The sequence below is a fragment of the Phyllobates terribilis genome, unplaced genomic scaffold, assembly GCF_046119375.1.
Source record: "Phyllobates terribilis strain yellow unplaced genomic scaffold, ASM4611937v1 Scaffold_2__4_contigs__length_985480577, whole genome shotgun sequence".
NCBI classification, from domain to species: Eukaryota; Metazoa; Chordata; class Amphibia; order Anura; family Dendrobatidae; genus Phyllobates; species Phyllobates terribilis.
The window spans coordinates 844962714-844984764 of record NW_027362762.1 but is presented as its reverse complement, the minus strand read 5'-3'; the positions used below and the strand labels follow the sequence as shown (position 1 = coordinate 844984764).

Below are 22051 nucleotides of genomic sequence, written 5' to 3'. Positions count from 1 at the left end.
CCCTTGACATTAAAAGACGCAACAACAACAGTGTCAGGGGGGGGTCCTATCATCCATAAGTTGTCTTGACCAAGTGAAGTATCTGGAAAGAGGTCCAACAGCCTAGGTATAAACTAAAAACATTTAGAACTAAACAGCATTAAACTATTAATAATATACACCTTGTCTGCAGCAGGCCGAGGGGGTAGCATCCCAAGGTAATTAAGGAGGTGATACCTTCAGGAATTATAAAGGATTATTTGTAAAAGATTATTAGTAACAAAAAACTGAAGTAAGAACAGTCATTCAAGCTAAACCTAAATCGCCCACAAGGTTGGAGTGTAGATCCAGCATGGGTTAATGTAAAGGATATAAGAGACTAGTCCCCATTTTTGGATATCACGGAGGCAGGAACTTTGATGGTTGTCCTCCAGCTCTGGAAGGGGGGCCCCTCCCCTGCACCGACCACTTTTCAGGTCTCTGGGGCTGTGGGAAGGTAGAGGTATCATCTAGTGGCATTCAAGAGGGAACCTTGATTTGCTGGATCCCCAAGGTCTTCCATGAAGCTTATAGATCTTCAGGCGTCCATATGAAAATTTGTTTACCATCTTTTTGTACAGCAAGGCCAAATGGAAAAAACCACCTGTATAGAAGCTTGTTGGCCCGTAAGGCATCTAGGAGAGGTTTAATTTTCCTTCTTTTCGCCAGGGTAGAGGGGGCAATGTCCTGATAGATCTGTATCGGGTTGTTATCATAAAATATAGCAGAACTTTCTCTCATCTTGGACAGTACAGCCGAGGTGTCAAGTGAAACTCAGCAGGCCGCAGATTACGTCTCTAGGTGGGTCTGGGTCTTTAGGTTTTGGTTTGAAGGCCCTATGTACCCGTTCGACGATTATGCCTTCTGCCCTTTCAGGTCCTAGAATAGAGGCAAAGATTTCTTTGGAGACCTTCTTAAACGTATCAGGAGCATAGCGTTCCGGGACTCCTTTTATCCTAAGATTTTTGCGTCTTCTCCTGTTCTCCTGATCCTCTATAGCAAGTAGGGCCGAGTTCAGTTGATGTTTGTGAACGGACATTTGTTCTTTCAAAGCCTCAGAGAAGTCTACTAGGTCTGACTGGACGGTTTCAAGTGACTCAACCCTTTGGCCAACTTGTTTGAGGTCTGATCTCTGCCCGGATAGTTCTTGCATTAGGGGCTGCACTGCCCGGGCAAGAGATTTTTTTTTTCCAAGAATGATCTGGAGATTGGTGCTGGGTTAGAGCAATGTGGGTCCGAGTCTGAGACGCTGCTGGCTGATCTGTCTCTGCGGCAGGGGTATGTATAGACGAATTGGAGGCCGGTTTTTGAGAGGGTTTCTGAGAGGCAAAGGGCTTTTTTTTTTTAGAAATTTGTCTAGCTCTCCTTGTTTGCGAGAGGTTGAGATGGATTCAGAGTCTTTAACACGCTCTTTTGACATTTTGCCCAATATGAAGAGGTAATTTAGAGCGTGAGCAGCAAGGTATCGCCTCCTAATCGTGTAGTAAGTCACGCAAGCATCTCCAATTAGGAGGTCTCCACCTCTGTATGGAGCATAAGATGCGTCACGTGTTTAAGGGTAAATATTCTAAACAGAACTGCTGGTGCGGAGAGTTCTACCAATAAGTCTCTGCATTGAACTCCACTAGCTGTAATTGCATAGGATGAGCAGCAGATGGCAGAGTGATCCTATAGTATAATATGTAAATGTCTGGGGTTCCTCAGTTTAAGAATCTAGAAAGATTTAAACAGATCAGGACAGGGGAGGATTATATTAACGTTTATTTCTTCAGTAAAGATGTGTTCTCCCTCTGATAGTGCTGTGAGATGAACCAGCCTCTCAAGATGGCGATTTTTGGCGCCCTTTTTCTGCAGTGGTGTTTCTTTTAGGCAGGAACTCGGGTCCCAAGATTCAGAGGGGAGTAAACCCAGGATTCGAGCTACCCCAGGCCACAGAGCCCACCCGGGACAAGGCAGCCCCAAGCTGCAGCGTGCACTGTCTTCTCTAGGTGCAGTGCGTCTCCCTCCCCCTGCTGTCTGGGTAGGAATGTATGCAGTAATGGCTCACACTTGGCTTTCCTCCGTCTCCCCTGGACACCGACCTCTGCCACTTGCAGGACTGATTTCCGATTTATTTATTTATTTTTTTCCACAAATAAACGCAAGTGACATCGAAGAAATTTTACCACTATCATGAAGTACAATATGTCATGAAAAAACAATCTCTGAATCAGGGGGATCCATTGAAGTGTTCCAGAGTAATTACCTCATAAAGTGACAGTGGTCAGAATTGTAAAAATTGGCCTGGTCATTAACGTGCAAACCACCCTCGGGGGTAAAGGGGTTGTCCATATTGGTGACCTATTCTTAGTATAAGGTCGTCAAATATCAGATCTGTAGGTGTCGGACCTCTGGCATCCTCAGCATAAGCTGGTTTAGTATCTGTGACGGCCGTATGTAAGCCGCGAATGTTTCCGAACAGCACAGCGCCATTCACTGTGAAGTGGCTGCTCTTTGGTACTGCAGCTCAGCTTTTAGTGAACTAAATAGGATTTGAGAAGTCACTACATTGTATTTGCAGTTTGGGTGCGACAACTGGTCGGTGGGGCTGTCTGGCCACGCCACTCTATAGTGAAAGCCTGGAAAACCCTATTAACTGTGTCACATTAGAGATCTGGACCATGAGTAGGATTTTCACCCAAACTTTGCTGGTATTGGTGAATTAGAAGATGGCCCTACGGATATTGCATTTTTCTGTCTTGCTGTGCACCATATTGGGGTCTACTGATGCTGAAGTACTTTGTAATCCGGTGTGCAAGCTGAACTATTAGTGATGAAAGCGTTTCTGCAGCCTGGGTAGATGCAGATTTTACACCACCATTCACACTGCGCTTTTGTCACTTTTGTCACTTTTCTATTTAATAGGTAAAAGAAATTCAAGAGGATTTAGAGCAGCTGAGCCCCCAGAAAATAAAACCCGCAAAGAAGGTACGGGAATAAGTGACTGCCAAGTGCTCTCTTGTGGTCAACATGTAGGAAAGGGACGCGAGCGAGAGGACCGTCCTGCGCATTGTACCGCTTCTGTGTCTGATGTTTTCCTGTAACCTCTCAAGGTCACAATCCTTTTCTTCGTGTCTCGAGAGCCATGAGTTTTTAATACTTCTGGAGCCATAAGACGTTCATAATTATATTGATGTAAAAATAACAACATATTAAAAATCTTGTATTTTATTTTGTTTTTGTCGTATCAATGACATGCTCACTGTTTTACAGGTCAATGTGTATGATGACTCCAAACTAATAATTCATTTTGTGTAGTCACATTCTGAGAGGCGTAACTTGCCTCTAAGGCACTTGACCTTCTAATTGTCTGATCCCTAATGTATTACATTATATTGCAGTGTATTAGGCTATACATCCCCGGGTGGCATATCAGGCCCTGCTTACAGCGTACGCAACTAGTAGACCTTAGGGTCCTTTTTTATGCTACAGCTTTATACCACCCCCTACAGGAGTCAGCGGGGTCTCGCCACTTAGACGCAGTGGTAGCATTTGACATTGGCATTGCAGCGCTGAATATCTGGAATAGGAGGTATCTCTGATCATGGCCAATGCAACAAAATTCAGCTTACACCCACTGCTGGCGATGTGGACACAGCTACTGCCATATGGTGCCAGTGCCATATATGTCACAAAGGGGCTAATATTATAGACCTACTACACACAGTCTGTTTTCTCCTTCCTATCAGACCCGTGCCATGTCTCGACTGGCAGCTGTTCACCGAGGAGCCATCCGCGCCCTGCAGCTGTTTATCACGCAGTTGAGTGAACGTGGCGAGCAGCAGATTCCCTCTTTCTATAAGGAGCTCGGACACATCATCCGTCAGCTGTCACTCTGCACGGCAAAGCTGGAAACCGGAGCTGATCCCGCTGCTTCCAATCTAATCATCTCCATTTTCCAGCGGGTGGAGGTAACGTCACACTTCCATTGTATGATGACTGTATAATTTTATAGTCCATGTAATTAGAATGTTGAATTATTGGTTAAACGCCAAGTGGTTATTGATCTTCTAATTTCCAGCCCTTCTCATTCACTTCAGGACTTGGATGTTCTTCTTGAAGCTAAAATATCTTCAGATACAAGGAAGCCATTGTCAGGTGCGGCTGCAAATAAAACTTCTCCTGTCCAAAAGGCCTCAAGAAATGCTGCATCACCTGTTAGAGATGCTCGCTACCCCCAACCTGTCCATAAAGAAATCAAGCATCGGGAGGAGAATCAGTCACATGTGAATAAACGTCTTGTGGTTGGTAAGTGATGGGTCTCCTTAGTTTTACACATTAGAGTTCTAATCTCTAGTGGTTAGCCTAGCCTATCTTTACTTTGGGAAAACTTTTCTGCAGATGTCTTACAAGTGTCTAGTTATGGAGGTGTACGCCGTACTACGTGAATGTAATAGGCAGTATTACAAAAGGTACAAATGGAACAATCTTTGATAAAAGTTATGTCTTAACATAGAGAGATTGCTAGGTTATTTTATCTATCTACATATACATGAAATTTATTTCACATTGCATTGCTGTCACATTTACTATACGTATAAACACATTCTGCTCAACTTGTGTGAGCCCATCCACCTTAAGAAGTCGCTCCACTACTTTTATATTGATGGCCTATTCGCAGTTTAGATGATCAATATCCGATTAGTGGGGGTCTGACACCCAGCTAAGTAGATCTGCAGCATCCACTACAAAGTTGGCGGAGGCGTATTGTCCGCCGCTGCTGGCAATAAGAACAGCTGATCGGTGGGGTTCCTGGGTGTCTGACCGACAGCCATGGTTTCCTTTGAGGATTTATCCTGAGTAGTGGAGCAAACCATTAACAGGACAACCTCATTCAGATGGGTTCCGACATAAAACAGATTTGCTTCTCTTTGGCCTAAATCTGCAAAGAAAACTTGGTATTGGTAGGATTCACCGTTCTCCTGTTACAATAACGGCATTGGGCATCAAACGCCCAAAACAAAGTCACAATGCAAAAAAAAGTCAGTGCCTCGTGAAAAAGCAAAATAAATGTGTAATTGTGGATATGTGATTGCATTGCAAGAAATTCAGCAATACTCTGCCAGTGCTTAGATGTATTGAGTATATGGATTATTTTAAATTGTGTTACTGCTATCGTTACTATTCATTTTTGTTCAGTCCCAATTCTATCATCCCAAAGAACGATGTGAACTACAGAAACAGCAGAAAAGTGAGGCAAATGTACCGATTTATGGGCTAAGCTTGCTGCTAAATCTCTATTGATACTGTTGTGTGTGTCATTAGTGCTGGTCACCGATTAGGGCATATAAATGTCATAAAAGGGGGTCCCCCAATTTAGGACCCCAGTCTGTCACCTGGCTTTTTTTGCAAAAAGCTCATCCTGGTCTGTGAGAATTTCCCGTCCTCACCCATTAGTATGAACGGCTGATGTGTAATGCTTCATGTTACCCAGCAGTCGCTGGTCATTGTGGATAGAGAAGCAGGACCTGCAGTCAGCGAGCTTTGCTTCTTAAACGGGGTTTACATCTTTAGTCACCACTTTCATCTTCTGGATGTGATGTGTCTCTCACATATAAGTGTTTAAAGATTAAAATCACTATTTTCCCATTCACTTCATACAGATGACCCTCCTGAATCCATGCACGCTGCAGTGCAAACCGAACCCGACCCACCACAACAGCCGTCTACTCCAGAGAGACGATCGGCTCTAAGATCAGGTCTAGAAGCCTTAATTCAATCGGGACACCTGAAGGGGCTGCACAGAAGCACCACGGGGCAGAACAAGAGCCGAGGAGTGCTGATTCCCCAGAGGCCAAAGGTACAAGGGGCACGGCTCTTAAAAGAGGACATATCAGGGTTCATGGCAGGTCTGTTTTAGTTAATGCTTGTATTCTCCATGAATAATTCTGGAACATCTCTTTTTAGCAAACGGGCGTGTTTCTAGATAGTCTAAATCTGTCAGCCTCTGATGTTGGAGTGCATTCAGACTGCTGTATAAATCGGACTGAGATCAGAACTCAGTCCACGGACTCGCTGGCGACTCTCCTGACCTGAATGTGACAACTTCATGTATTTTTACGCTCTGATCGGGAGAGCCGCCGGTCAGTCTGTGCACTGCGTTCCGATTTATACAGCCGTCTGACTGAGCCTTTAAGGCCTCCTTCACACATCTGTATAAAAAATGTACGTGAAAAATGGTGCCCGTGTCATTAGTGTTTTCCATCGGTGTCATCAGTATTTTTCCGGAATGGATAAAAGAAATTACAAAGCTTCTCCTAGTCTTTGCAATGTGAAACACGAACAACACCTGGATACCCTCCATGCGCTGTACGTGTTTTTCATCGACCCATAGACTTGTATTCTCCTTGTGTTTTGCACAGACACACGGTCCGTGTAAATCATGTACATGTGCACAGCAGCATAGGTTATAATGGGTACTTGTGCTATCTGTGAAAAAAAAAAAAAAATGCATACCACAGGAACTAGAAACACAGATGTGTAAAGGAGGCCTAAGACTATGTCAGGGTAACACCCTATTGTCAGTATAACAGAGGAATAGGCCAATGTACAGCTCTAAAATCAAATGCTCCAGGGTTATTTTATGGGAAATACAAGTATGTACTAAACCAGTCTGAGTGGTTACATGTCTTCTTTAATGATGGGCACTGTTAATAGTGTTAAAAGGGAACCTGTCACCAGAAAAAAACACTTAACTTGCAGATATGGGGTTAATCTGCCGGTTATTATTATGGTTACTAACCTGCCCGGCGCCTGCACTTAGCCAAATGTTGCGGGGAGAAAATCAACTTTATTCCCCTCAGCAGCATTCTGGTTTCGTTTAGTGGAACGGTGCTGGTTCAGTCACTGCTTTGTGTATAAAGAGCAGCTGCTGTAACCGCACTCCCAGTCCTGACTGACAGCCGGCCCCAATGCAGAGCAGAGCCAGTGTCTGTCAGTGCCTGGGCGCCGTTACAGCCGCCACTCTGTATTCTCAGTGGTGACTCAACCCCGAATGCTGCCAGGGGGAATAAAGTTCAATTTCTCCCCACAGTGTTCAGCTAAGTGCAGGCGTTGGGCAGGTTAATAACACTATTAACCCCATATCTGCAGGTAATATGTTTTTTTTGTGGTGACAGGTTCCCTTTAAGATTGCTTGCATAATTGATAATTTAGGGTGTGTGCACACAGAGTTTTTTAAGGAGTTTTGATCATAAAACACCTGAGAACCTTCCTATTTGTTTCTATTGTAAGACCACTTTGCTGTTCAAATTTTTAGTCTTTTTGAGCGTTTTTCTTAAGCTTCAGGCTTTGGGAACACCTGAGGGAACATCACTTTTTTGAAGCATCTACTGGTGGAATCCGCTCCAAATTAAGCACTGTCCAATCCAAAAGCTACAAAAAACACTCTATAAAAAACACTTCAGGAATCAAACCAAATCCTACAAAAACTTCACAAATAAGGAAGGTTGTTTTTTTTTTTTTTTAAATGATTTCCACAAGAAATTTTTTCACCACCTCAGGAAAAAAAACAAAAAACAAAACACGCTCTATGGCTCCAATTCATCAAGACGAGCGTTTGTCATGCCGGTCTTAATGATGAGATGGCTGGAATCCGATGTTCCTGATTCATTAATGAAATCAGGGGCATCTGACAAGTGGCCCTGTGTGCGACTCGCCACAAATCTTCCATCAGTCCCTGCTGGAGTAAGATTCATGGAGTTGTGAACGCCAAAAAAAATTGAATTGTTTAATTTTTGCCATGTTTGAAATCTTTAATTATTCAACGCTGTCTCCCCTCAGGGCTTCCGGCATTCTCGAATGCCTGACCCGTCCCAGCGGTCACATTTTCAGGAGAAAACGGTATCATTCAAACTGAAGGAGAATCGTCCAGTTCTGAAAGAGAAGAAAACTCCTTGGATACCCCCGAATCCGACGTCTCCTTCACCATCCCCCAAAAGGTTCAGAATTAAAATGCTTTATGAACATGCGGTTGACAATAGATATGAGAGTTGAAAGGGCCAATAAATGAGCAACGCCACTAAAACAGAAAGTACAAACCACAAAAAATTTTTTTTTATAAATGATTTGCTCCTAATACGAAGGTATTCTGACTACTGCCTGGAGAGAAATCAACACGAGACGGCAACATTTATCAGAAATGGATTGCACCCACAGAAAGACATGATAGATAAGTGGCGAGAGGTTCAAAATGGCCGTCGTGGTCGACATTTATGTCACATCTTTGGTCACTTTATAGATGGTTTCTACAGATAAATCAGTGACGTCAAAGATTGGACCAGGCGTGGATTATGGCTAAAATCTACTCTGTGTAGGGAGTTATAAGATTTTAACCCTTTTTTTTTCATTTTTTTTTTTATATTTTAGTTTTTTCCTTCTCTTCTTCCAAGAGCCATAACTTTTTTTTATTTTTCAGTCCACATAGCCGAATGAGGGCTTGTTTTTTGCAGGCGAGTTGTACTTTTGAATGACACCATTCATTTTATCATGTGAAGTTCTGCAAAGCGGGGGAAAAAAAAAACCTCAAGTGCGTTGAAATTGCAAAAAAAAGTGCAATTCCACAATTTTTTTATTTACCATGTTCATTATATGGTAAAACTGACCTGGCATTATAATCCTCCAGGTCAGTACGATTATGCACATACCAGATGTACAGGTTGATTTTTTTGGGGGTTTTTTATGTTGTGAAAATTTTTTGGGAAATTTTGTAAAAAACAAAACAAAAAAAACCTTGCTTTGCTTTTGTCTCCTTTTTATAAAATAAAACTCATAACGTTTTTGATTTATTTTCGTGATCTGGGGCTGGGTATTGGCTTATTTTTTTGCGCCCTGAGCTGACGTTTTTAGTAATACCATTTTGGAGTAGTACGATGTTTTGATTGCCTTTTATTGCAATCTTGCAGCGTTTTTTTTTTTCTTGTTACGCTGTTTTAATTTGTTTTTATATATTGGACTCTTACGATCGCAACAATATAGTGTATTTTCTTTATTGGGAGAAAAGGGGGGAGGGTTGAACTTTTGTGTGTTTTTTTTTTTTTTTTAATTATTTTCATTTTTTTTAAAACCATTTTTCACTTCACTGTATTTGTTAGTCCCTTTAGGGGACTTGAAGCTGCGATCATCCTGTTGCTTGTTCTATCTATATAGCCGTGCTGATGCTCTGCTATGTTTAGCTAAAATCAGTCTCCTATAAATGTCAGCTAAACGCTGGCTATCACAGGAGAATCGTCATGAGTACCATAGAAGTCTTCAGCAGACCCCCGGCTGTCATGCCAACCCATCGGCTCCCCGAGATCACATCATGGGAGCGCCAATGGACGCATGGAATGACGTGCCCCCTGTCAGCACGTGTTAAGTGCCGCTGTCAGAGATTACCAACGGCATTTAACATGTTAACAGCTGTGTGCGGAGCTCCACTCTACCTATGGCTGTTGGGGGTAGATGATGGCTGAATGCTTCAGCCATCATCTGCCGAGAAAGATGTGGACTCTGCTTGCGCACCAGATTCAATGTCTGGGACCCGTCGTATGACTTATCTGTATGTCATATGTTGGGAAGGGTTAAAGGGAACCAGTCACAAAATTCTAGACGTAGTGGCATTTCAGAGAAAAGATAGTTGCCAGCCAGCTACACTGTGTGCAGAATTATTAGGCAAATGCGTATTTTGATCACATGATACTTTTTGTACATGTTGTCCTACTCCAAGCTGCATAGGCTTGAGAGCAACTACCAATTAAGTAAATCTGGTGATGTGCATCTCTGTAATGAGGAAGGGTGTTGACTAATGACATCAACACCCTATATAAGGTGTGCTTAATTATTAGGCAACTTCCTTTCCTTTTGCAAAATGGGTCAGAAGAGAGATTTGACGGGCTCTGAAAAGTCCAAAATTGTGAGATGTCTTGAAATTTCCAAACTTTTGAAGCGTGATCACGTTTCATGGCAAATAGCCAACATGGTCGCAAGAAGCGTGTTGGCCAAAAAAAAGGCGCAAAATAACTGCCCATGAATTGAGGAAAATCAAGCGTGAAGCTGCCAAGATGCCATTCGCCACCAGTTTTTCCATATTTCAAAGCTGCAACGTTACTGGAGTATCAAAAAGCTCAAGGTGTGCAATACTCAGAGACATGGCCAAGGTAAGGACGGCTGAAAAACGACCACCTTTGAACAAGAAACATAGGATAAAACATCAAGAATGGGCCAAGAAATATCTTAAGACTGATTTTTCAAAGGTTTTATGGACTGATGAAATGAGAGTGACTCTTGATGGGCCAGATGGATGGGCCAGAGGCTGGATCAGTAAAGGGCAGAGAGCTCCACTCCGACTCAGACGCCAGCAAGGTGGAGGTGGGCTACTGGTATGGGCTGGCATCATCAAAGATGAACTTGTGGGACCTTTTTGGGTTGAGGATGGAGTGAAGCTCAACTCCTAGACCTACTGCCAGTTTCTGGAAGACAACTTCTTCAAGCAGTGGTACAGGAAGAAGTCGGTATCGTTCAAGAAAAACATGATTTTCATGCAGGACAATGCTCCATCACATGCATCCAACTACTCCACAGCGTGGCTGGCCAGTAAAGGTCTAAAAGAAGAAAAAATAATGACATGGCCCCCTTGTTCACCTGATCTGAACCCCATAGAGAACCTGCTGCACGCAATGTTGATCGAAAACAGATCAAGCAACTGACAGAATCTATGGATGGAAGGCTGTTGAGTGTCATCATAAAGAAAGGTGGCTATATTGATCACTATTTTTTTGGTTTTAGTTTTTGCATATCAGAAATGTTTATTTCTAAATTTTGTGCACTGATATTGGTTTCCTGGTGAAAATAAACAAGTGAGATGGGATTATATTTGGTTTTTATTAAGTTGCCTAATAATTCTGCTCAGTAATAGTACCTGCACAAACAGATATCCTCCTAAGATAGCCAAATCTAAAAAAAAAACACTCCAGCTTCCAAAAATATTAAGCTTGGATATTTGGGTTGATTGCGACCATAGTTGTTGATCAATAATAAAAATAATCCTCTAAAATGCAACTTGCCTAATAATTCTGCACACAGTGTATATCAAACTCTAGGGAGAGACCTGACCTGACTAGTCCAATTATGTCCCCCAGCCAGTTTCTCCCTGCACTGCTTCAGTGTGATTGACAAGCCTCTGGCTATACACCCAGAGAGGGACCTGTAGTCAACTGGAGATGAAGAAGCCGGTCTGGGATGTCATTGGACTAGTCAAGTTGTTCCTGAATGGCTTTTCATACTATGTATCCTCTGAAACCCCGCAGCTTTCCAGAAAGCACTTTCCTGGCTGCAGTCACGCAGTGCGGCTCTGGTTCGTGCTGCCATGTTCGGGCAGCAGGAGTCTAGTGACCAGTTCCCTTTAATTTGCTCATCTTTGTTTTCTAGAAGCAGCTGCTCATTTACATTTATTTGGACATTTTGTGCTGTATTCTATTTTGCATCTCTAAAGCTAAGTAATCCGTATAGAGGCTTATTTTTTAGGTTAGACCTTAATTGTGTCCCATTCTCAATGTAGGGTAAGCTGGAACACCGAAACCAAGAGTTTTAATGTTTCTCCATCTAAAAAATTGGATCAGATCAATTCTTCAATTAGAAGAGAAGCTGAAAAAGACAAAGAAAATGAGATTTCCCGGTAACAACAAAATATATATTTATATATGTATTATCTGTATTGTTAGAGTTTTTCTGGTGGCAAACTTTACACCACGTTCCTGGGCCCAGTTCTGAGTCTCTACCGCTGCTGGAGTACTGACGTCATGACAACAATGTGGCAGCCAATAGGGGAGCGCTGCAGCTAATCATTGACTCAGACCAAGCCCCATAGCTCAGCTATCGTCCACAGAGCTGTCGACGTGACGTCAGTACTACAGACAATAGCAGACACTGAGAGCAGTGGTGAAGGGTGAGTAAGGCTATGTTCACACACTGCATTTATTTATTTTTTTTTTTAATGCAAATTTTAAGCTGAGTCTTACAGCACCAGCAAAAGCTATGAGATATCAGAAATCTCATGCACACGCATTGTTTTTTTTTTTTTTTTTCTTCCTGACTGAATTGGAAAACTGCTGTGTTTTTATAACTGCAACATGTCACTTCTGTCAGCGTTTTTGCAGCATTTTTTTTCACCCACAGAAAGCAATGAGTAGGTGCAAAAATGCAGGTATCAGGTTTTACTGCGTTTTTAGTAAAAGAAAGGTTAGAAATTATGGTAGAGTGTCTCACTCAAATATCAATACTATAGCAATTATATGAGAATTTAAAATCCATTTTATATTAAACTTTTTTAAAATATGTGAAAACCTAGGCAGACAAAAAGCAGGGTAATGATTACTTGTAAGTTTACTCAACGTGCTTGTCCACATATAGTGTATTGTATGAGATAAGGAACAATCTCCCCTCATCAGCCGGTACCTTCAGATAGGAAGGATAGGGGTTCCTTGTAACTGGTGTCAGGCAGGGAAAGTTTTCATGCTGTCTGACCCTATACCTCAAAACTCCTGCCCTTACAAGGGCAGTCCACAGCTCACCCTCAAATACTCCTTCATTTCTTGGTATTCCCTTTGCACCTTCCAACTCGTTTCCTCCATCTCATGCAGCTGTTCGGTATCTGTCTATGCATTGATACGGATACTGGACTGCTTCATGAGACATTCTTTTCTATTATCCCCTATGGACTAATCACGTCATATATGCTATTCCTTTGAGGAACCCATGATGGAGGGGAGGCGGATTGGGAATACCAAGATATGAAGCATCTCTAATTTCAAAACCCCATCCAAATGTATTGTCCCACAGATTGTGGTGGAGGGTCCACATGGCAAACCTGAAAGGTCTGAATTGTCACACGGCCGACATTGACAACACGTGAAGCTGTTGAGTTCTGTTTAGGAGACTCGTCGGTTTGTCGAGAGCGTGTTCAGTACCCGGATCATGAATGTTGGATGTGTGGAACTGACCTAACTTTGTACTTGTAATATTCCACATGTTATTGAAGTGCTGTCTGTTTTATTGTAAAATGGGATCAGATTATTTTACACACAGAAAAGTTGTTTGAGTCTTTCCTTTCCTTGTGCCGTTCCCTGATAGGTTGGATTGGCTGGAGTCTGAAACTGCAAAGCGATTGCAACAACTTGACAATCTCTACAAGGAGGAAATAGCCCATTTACGGGATCTTAGGTGAGCGGTAAAGAGAGTAAGTACAGACAGATGATGTTATATCAAATGCATCTTTATGATGGTTAAGAGCTCTAGCTATAAAGCAACCAGAAGCTCCATTGAAGACCAAGTGTCTAACTGAAGGAGGACTTTTTAATGGAATTTCTTTAGGAGAGTCTAGACATCCGCCCGTCACGGCATCACAGGCGGATGTCAAGCCGTCTGCCTGTGTTGCCGCGTCGGGCGCCCTGACATCTGCCTGTGTTGCCGCGTCGGGCAGCTGATTTTAGCCAATAAGTCTCATTTATACAACAATCATCTTTACATCATCATCTCCCCTATACTCCTATGTACTCTCTCTCCCTTATTTCTGCTGTGTAGGAGGGAAGCCCATGCTGCCAAAAGGCTGCCGTGTGCCCACAGTAAGGTCACAGGACAGGTAGGACATGACTTCTCTTGAATCACTTCATATAACCTCTGATGACCATTCATGCAAATCCACATATTGCTGAAGTCGCCATAAAGTATTGTTTGTTTTCAATCAGTTGGAGGAGGACATGTCTTCAGCAACAGAAAAAGAGGAGAGCCTGCAGGATCAGAGTCTGGTCAGCCGGGGGGAGTATTCACCCAGCTTTCAACAACCTGATGAATTGGAGGCTATATTCCAAAAAATGGAGGAAATGGAGGTAAAGCACCAATAATGATGCACCAGTTTAGTAACTGAGTCCAATCAAGTGGCCATGAATTCATGCATACTACCGTACTACACTGCGTGCACAATTATTGGGCAACTTGTATTTCTGATTAGTTTATTATTGACCAACTACAGTGCTGTCTGTCAATCCAAAAGGTTAATAATCCTGAAACCTGGATATTTAAAGTAAAAATGAGATTGTGTCTTGGAAGAATATCTGAGTGCAGAATTATTGGGCAACTAAATGAAAAATGTAAATTCCCATCTCAATTGTTTATTTTCATCTTTTAAAAGTGAGAATAATAACCAAAAACTCAATATACAAAAATACATTTCTGACATTATATACATTATTAAAAAAAAAAAAAAAAAAAAATATATATATATATATATATATATATATATATATATATATATATATATATATATATATATATATATATATATATATATATATATATATATATATATATATATATATATATATATATATATATATATATATATATATATATATATATATATATATATATCTATCTCTCAGTGACAAATGTAGCCGCCCCTCTTTTCAGTAAGATCAATAAGCCTTCCATCCATGGAATCTGTCAGTTTCTTTATCTGTTGCCGATCAACTTTTTTGGCAGCACCGATCACAGTCCCAGAGGTGACTGTTCTTCACTGTTAGGCCATGGCCCCACTATCAGTATTTGGTCAGTATTTTTTCACAGGAGTGGGGGATAAATGCAGAATTGGTGACTTGTTTCTATTATACCTTTTCTCTGATTGTTCCTCATCTGGTTTTGGCTCCCACTCCTGAGAAAAATTACTGACCGAATACTGACCAAATACTGATAGTGGGGCAATGGCCTAAATCTGCTTAAGTAAAGTTCTCAATAGGGTTTAGGTTGGGTGAGGAAGGGGCCAGGTCATTATTCTTTCATTTCTAAAGCCTTTACTGGCAGTCAATCAGTGGAGACTTCAATGCTGTCTTGTATCATTGTCCACCGAATAAAGATCATGGTTTTCTTGAGAGATGCTGACTTTTTCCTCTACTGCTTAAAGAAAGTGTTTCTTGCTGGCATCTGAGTAGAAGTAGAGGTCTGTGCCCATTACTGATCCAGCCATGTGCCCCTCCATCTGGTCAGACAGGAGTCAGTCTCATCTCATCGGTCCATAATACCTTTGAAAAATCCTTCTTCAGATATTTCTTGGTCCAGTCTTGACATTTCCACTTCTGTGTCTTATTCAGTGGTGGTCAGGTTCGGCCTCCCTTACCTCGGCCATGTCTCAGTGCACTGAGCACCTCGTACTTCTGGGCCTCCAGGGAGGTTGCAGTTCTGGAATATGGCAGCACTGGAGGATAATGGCTTCCTGGTCTCTTCACGTTAGATTCTTCTCAAATCTTTGGCAGTTAATGTGCGTCTTTTCTTCTCATCATGTATTTTGCGTCTCTATTTGCAACAAAACTTTTGCTGGTTCTGTGATCGCGCCCCAATATTTTAGCAATTTCAAGAGTGCTGCATCCCTCTGTAAGACGTGTAACAATGTATGGCTTTTCAGAGGCAGTTAAATCTTTTTTGGCCCATTTTGCCTAAGGAAAACAAGCTGCCATATAATTCTGCACACCTTAATAAAGGGTTGGTGTATCCTTAGGCCTCACCCTCCTCATTACACAAATACCCATCACCTGATCTGCTTCATCCTATGAGCATTCAAGTTTATATCGTGTGGAGGTGGAAAATCTGCATAAGACATGATAATATGGTGAAAATACTCACATGTCCAATAATTCTTCACCACGATTTACATCTTGGCATTTGCACCAGCACAGACTAGCATAATCCTGTAAAAATGCAAGCAAAAAATTGATGCCAACTGTATAAAATTTAGACTTGGCAACCAAATAGATTAAAAACAACCCATGTAATGGTCGGGCGAGATCGGTGGAGGGAAGAGTAGAATTAACTGGTGGCCAAAAATACATGTACACATGATCTCTGTGTATAAATGACAATACATGAAGTGTAATAAATGTGGAACACAACAATACAATGGCCAGTGCTTAAGCATGGAAATAGTGCTGAGTATATAGGCAAATATATTACCAAGGACAAGTTAATGTATAGAAAAGCATAGATCAAGGTAAGATGGCATAATAATAACCATACTGTATGGAAACTCCACCGGGCAGCATGTATACACAGCTTTCTATATCCTTTGCATAGAACTGTTACATCAGTGCGTTTGTCAGTGGACGTTTTTTTTTTTTTTTTTTTTTTTTATCCATGAAATTTCAGCCTTTCATTTATTGAATTTGTCTAAGGCAGGGGTCCTCAAACTTTTTAAACAGGGGGCCAGTTCACGGTCCCTCAGACCATTGGAGGGCCGGAATATAGTTTTTAACAAAAAACTATGAACAAATTCCTATGCACACTGCACATATCTTATTTTGTAGTAAAAAAAACAATACAGGAACAAATACAATATTTAAAATGAAGAACAAGTAAAGTTAAATCAACCGGTATTTCAATAGGTAGGTAACTGTACCCAATAGGCAGCATAGGTCCCCAATAGGCAGGTAAATGTTCCCAATAGGTAGACTGTTCCACCCCATATAATGCCCCATGCAGCATGTCACCCCCCCCCCATATTATGCCCCATGCAGCTTGGTACCACACCCCCATATTATGCCCCATGCAGGATGTCACCCCCCATATTATGCCCCATGCAGGATGTCACCCCCCCATATAATGCCCCATGCAGGATGTCACCCCCCCCCCCCCCAATTATACACCTTGCAGGATCTCCCCCCCCCCCCCCCCCCCCATATAATAACCTATGCCTCCATACATTTAAAAAAAAAAAAAAAAAAATCCAATACTCACCTCACTTCTCACTTGCTGCCGCTGCTCTACTCTGGTCTGGACTGCGTCGTCGTCCCCCCGCTCTGCGCCGCCTGTGACGGCACTCGGGAGGGTGCGGTGTAAAGACGTCACCGCGCCCTCTTACCTGAGACTTCACAGGAAGCGCAGAGCAGGAAGACAGCGGATCTGCGGCGGCACGGGGAGAGGTAAGTATCTGCCTGCCGGGGCCCTGAGCAAGCGGGGGAGAAGGGCGGGCGCTGACACCGCTCCCCTCTCCTCCGCCCACAGCCCGGCGGGCCGGATAAAAGTCCTCCGCGGGCCGCATGTGGCCCACGAGCCGTAGTTTGAGGTACCCCTGGTCTAAGGAATAATCTATGTATGCCATGGCTTTAACATAAAAAAAACATTTACCAACTAATAATTGCTGCAAATGGTTTTAAAATGGGTGATTCTTCTAATACTAACAGTTTTACCCTTAGAAATACCAAGAAGCGGTTCGGAAGAGGTTTACTCAAATAGTTTATTCAGACCCTGAATTCTGGGCACAAGAAGAAAAGGGTTAGTTTGCTGATCCTCATAGTTGTTTTTTTTTTGCCCTTTAATGTGTCCTAATTTTATTTTATTTTTTTTTTTGTTTCATTGCGAGATCCTTTTATTATAGAAAGATCTAATACAGTCATGGTCCAGAGACCTCATTCTCCTCACCCCATTAGGATCACCAAACCCATAGGACAGCGAAAGCCGGTGGTGGATATTCTACTAGAGGAGCCTTATGAAGGAGAGTAAGTAAAGAGCTCTATCATTAAAATATACTGATTGAGGACAATCTGATCTGTCAGTATATAGAGCACTGTTACCATCCTGCCTTATGTATTCTGTCGCTGGCCCTGTGTCCCTGTCGCTGGCCCTGTGTCCCTGTCGCTGGCCCTGTGTCCCTGTCGCTGGCCCTGTGTCCCTGTCGCTGGCCCTGTGTCCCTGTCGCTGGCCATCTCTTTCAATATAAAGCTGAATAAAATGGACTGTCATTTTATGACAAACCATACAGGTTTTCAGTGTGTATTTACTGTACAGAAAGTAAGACAGTGTGAAATGGGTTAGAGCCCCATACTACCAGTACATGGTCGTATTAGAGACGTTATCACTGATTTCTTTCTGCTTTTCCACAGCTCACTACAAATACACAGAGAAGAGTTGGCTCGTCACTCTCCTCTCCACTTTGCCCAGCATCCTATAGAGTGCACTAAGGGATTCTTGAGTCTTTTTGTTCCCACACAAATGCTGAAGAATATCCACAACTATACAGCACATTTTAATCGACACCTTCGACTGACTTCCCATGAGGAAGTGGGAGATTTTAACCCATGGCACATCACAGACAGGTAAATGATGCATTAAAATGTGTTGGTAATTAATGCTACAAGTGTCTTGTTGATCCTGCTTGTTATGAATAGATCTGATATTCTGAGTATGTGTGACACAGTCTTCAAAGGGTTGTCCACTATCTACACTACCCCCTTTCAAAGTAAGTGACCAATGACCTTTTGACGGCAAAACGTAATGGTGACTACTCTCTGTTCATCCTTCTTGACCTCTCTGCAGTTTTCGACACTGTTGACTAGCATCTCCTACTCTCTATGCTCCACTCAATCGGCATAAAGGACGCTGCTCTTTCCTGGTTCTCTTCCTATCTTTCTGACCGCTCCTTCAGTGTATCGTTTGCTGGCTCCACTTCTTCTCCTCCGTGTCTCACTATTGGGGTTCCTCAGGGTTCAGTCCTTGGCCCTCTTCTCTTCTCTCTCTACACGACCCCAATTGGACAGACCTTCAGCATATTTGGCTTTCAGTACCATCTTTATGTTGATGACCCACAACTATACTCCTCATCCCCTGACCTTACCCCCACTGTACTACAGAACACCTGTGACTATCTGGCCGCAGTTCCCAACATCATGTCCGCTCTCTATATGAAACTCAACCTTTCCAAAACTGAACTTCGCCTACTCACCTCCCCATATCTGACATCTCTCTCTCCTTGTGTGGCACCACAATAACGCCTAGCCAGCAGGCTCGTTGTCTGGGCATTGTGTTTGACACCAATCTTTCCTTCACCGTCCATATACAATCTCTTGCCCGCTCTTGTCGCTTGCACCTGAAGAACATCTCTAGAATCCGCCCCTTTCTCACCATGGAAACAACAAAAACCCTCACTGTTGCCCTGCTCCACTCCCGCCTTGACTACTGTATCTCTCTATTAATTGGCCTCCCCCTCACTCGACTTTCCCCCCTCCAATCCATCCTTAATGCAGCAGCCAGGGTCATCTATTTGGCAACGGACTCTTCTGCTCTGTGCCAGTCATTGCACTGGCTGCCCATGAATTATAGGATCCAATTTAAATTGCTTGTTTTCACCCACAAAACTCTCCACAGTGCGCCACCCCCCCTACATCTCTTCCTTCATTTCTGTTTATCGGCCTACCCGTTCTCTATTCTCCGCAAGCGATGTTCAACTAACATCCTCACTAATCCGTACCTCCCACTCCTGGCTTCAAGACTTCTCCTGAGCTGCACCTATTCTTTGGAATGCTCTAGCCCAAGAAATTAGGACGAACCACAACTTGCACAGTTTTAGGCCCTAAAAACACACCTGTTTAGGTCAGCCTATCATATTCCCTAATCAAAGTCCTTTTTATATGTAACCCATTCTCTATTTCTCTGAACATAATTCTCCACTGCATCTGAAAGCACTACAGATACTGGCTGGTGATGAGCTCATGCAGCCTTTATCTATCTCTCATCCCCTCAAGATGGCTGGACCATCATTGTAAATAAGCCCCTGTCCTTTGTGTCTCCCCCACCTCATTGTAGATTGTAAGCTCTTACGAGCAGGGTCGTCATTATTTTTACATTAATTATTATCTTTAACTTTCTACTTATGACTGTTGTATATGAAGCACTGAAGTGTAAAGCGCTGCGGAATATGTTGGCGCAATATAAATAAAGATTATTATTACTATGTAGTCCCCCTTGTAAAATAAATATAATATATACTCCCTGCACCGGTGCCGGATCTTTCAGAACAGCTAGCCTGTAAGTACTTGCACTTGGGTTCCTTTTTAACATTTTTAGAAGACTTTTTAAAGAGGTTATCCTGATTAGCGCTGTGTCCTCCACTTTCTCCATGCATTATAGTGCATTAGGCCTAACGATCCGATACCATTGGCAGCTCTGAGGGCCTTTGTTGAGCCCGGCTGCCATGGTAAGCCATAGGTATCAGATACCAGTGGTGAGATGGCGGAGCCCCCTCGCCCAATTATAAACCTAACCAATTGAATGAATGGATCCTACGCTCCGTAACTATTTCTATCTTTTTTGCAGCCTGGCAGAAGAACTGCTCGATGACGCCTTAGGCGAGGTAGCGGCAGAACTACATGACCTGTGTGGGGGCTACGCAGAAGCGGTCTTCACATCAGAGTTCATGGAGCCGACAGAAAGCACCTAGTCTGTAAAAGTGTAGAGAAAAAAAACAACTATCTGGAAGATTGTAAAATCAAGCCTTTGTTTGTATGGGCATTCTTTGTATCGTCCCTGTTTTATAGGGGTTGTCTGAGTATCTAATATCATCTACCTCTTCTTAGGATAAGCCCCCAATAACGGATCGTGGTGGGTCTGACACCCAACGCCTCCACCTATCCGCTCTCAGCAGCTTCGGTGGTGGCCGAATCTAAACATTGAGCATCACTGAACAGCTCAGCCGCGTTCAGTGTTGCGGCTGCTGCCGGGTCCTGCAGATCAGCTCCTATTCCAGGGGAACAAAAGGAAACAAGCTTATTTTATATACTTAGATGATGTGCAAAACGATTTCATCAGTTTTGAGCACTAACAATGTTATATGTATCTTTTAATATGAACTCAAAAAATTGTGCGAAAGTGAAAGCTGTTTTATTACTTCTTTTTTTTGTGTGTATGGGTTTTTTCTTTCTAGTTTCGAATTTTATACATGTTTGATCATTGATTTAGATTTAAAAAATGATAGCATATCCTTAATAAAGGCCAACAAAGGGACAGTGACTATGAATGGGATGAACCTCTGGTAAATAGTAATATTAGGCTCAGCCACTATTTAACCCCTTCACTCAAAAGGACATGCATGTATATCCTAATGGGGTGTAACTTACATGATCATAGGGTGCTATGGCAAACGTAGGCTTAGCAAAGGCTTCTGCCTGCAACCTGCTGATGCCTATTACATCCATCTAAAGGCAGGGACTTATAGGCCGCCTGACAATAGAACACTGCTCCGCGCTCCATAAGTAGTCCAGTAAATTATATAAGCGATCAAAAAATCACATACATATTCAAGTCCTCTGGTGGGACTACTGAATATTGTCCAAGAAAATGGCAAAAAAAATTTTAAGTGGTCTAAAAAAAAAAGAAAAAAAATTCCAAAATTTACTATTAGAAATTATTTATTTGAGAAATGAACGCATGACGTAAATTTATCTGGACTGATAAACACCATAAAAATAAACGTCAGAATTGCTTTTTTTTGTTCATTTTTTATGACTAAAAAGTCATGTGAATGCTAAAAATGTTACCATTGAAAACCACAATTTGTTCCACCAAAAGCAATTTCTGACATAACCGAAAAATAAAAAGATTATGGCGCTCTCAGAATGTAGCAAAAAAAAATATTTAAAAAGTGTATTGATTCCCAGGAATGCTGAGAATCGGACCCCAAGTAATCCTATACCTATACGAAGGATAATTCAGATCCTTAAGGCCCCGTCACACTTAGCGACGCTGCAACGATCCCGACAACGATACGACCTGTCAGGGATCGTTGCTGCGTCGCTATGTGGTCGCTGGTGAGCTGTCAAACAGGCAGGCTCACCAACGATCAGGGGAGCAGCGACATCGTGGAAAGAATCTTTCCACGATGTCCTGCTCCTGGTTACCAGCCTGCTGAAGCAGGAGCAGGCTGGTAACTATGGTAAACATCGGGTTACTAGGGGCACACGCGCACCTAGTAACCCGTTGTTTATCATGGTTACCACTCTGCTACAGTGAGCGGGAGGTTACCGCTCACTTTAGCAGGCTCGTAACCATGATAAACAATGGGTTACTAGGTGTGCGTGTGCCCCTAGTAACCCGATGTTTACCATGGTTACCAGCCTGATCACTGCTCCCGCTGGTCACACACAGCGATGTGTGCTGACCAGCGGGAGAGCAACGACCAAAAAATGGTCCTGGACACTTTGCA

At 42.6% G+C, this 22051-nt stretch overlaps 1 protein-coding gene across 1 annotated transcript in view; it reads left to right on the top strand.

Moving 5' to 3' along the window:
* KIAA0753 (KIAA0753 ortholog) overlaps positions 1-21802 on the top strand; it is a 33455-nt gene extending 11653 nt beyond the window's left edge. Inside the window, exons 4-16 of the mRNA XM_073667830.1 lie at positions 2923-2985; positions 3747-3968; positions 4098-4305; positions 5661-5857; positions 7840-7997; positions 11594-11710; positions 13165-13254; positions 13615-13672; positions 13779-13919; positions 17271-17349; positions 17453-17573; positions 17958-18170; positions 20167-21802. Of these exons, the coding sequence (XP_073523931.1) occupies positions 2923-2985; positions 3747-3968; positions 4098-4305; positions 5661-5857; positions 7840-7997; positions 11594-11710; positions 13165-13254; positions 13615-13672; positions 13779-13919; positions 17271-17349; positions 17453-17573; positions 17958-18170; positions 20167-20290 (1791 nt within the window). The 3' untranslated portion in view covers positions 20291-21802. The remainder of the gene's footprint in view (positions 1-2922; positions 2986-3746; positions 3969-4097; positions 4306-5660; positions 5858-7839; positions 7998-11593; positions 11711-13164; positions 13255-13614; positions 13673-13778; positions 13920-17270; positions 17350-17452; positions 17574-17957; positions 18171-20166) is intronic.
* Positions 21803-22051: the final 249 nt, after the last annotated feature.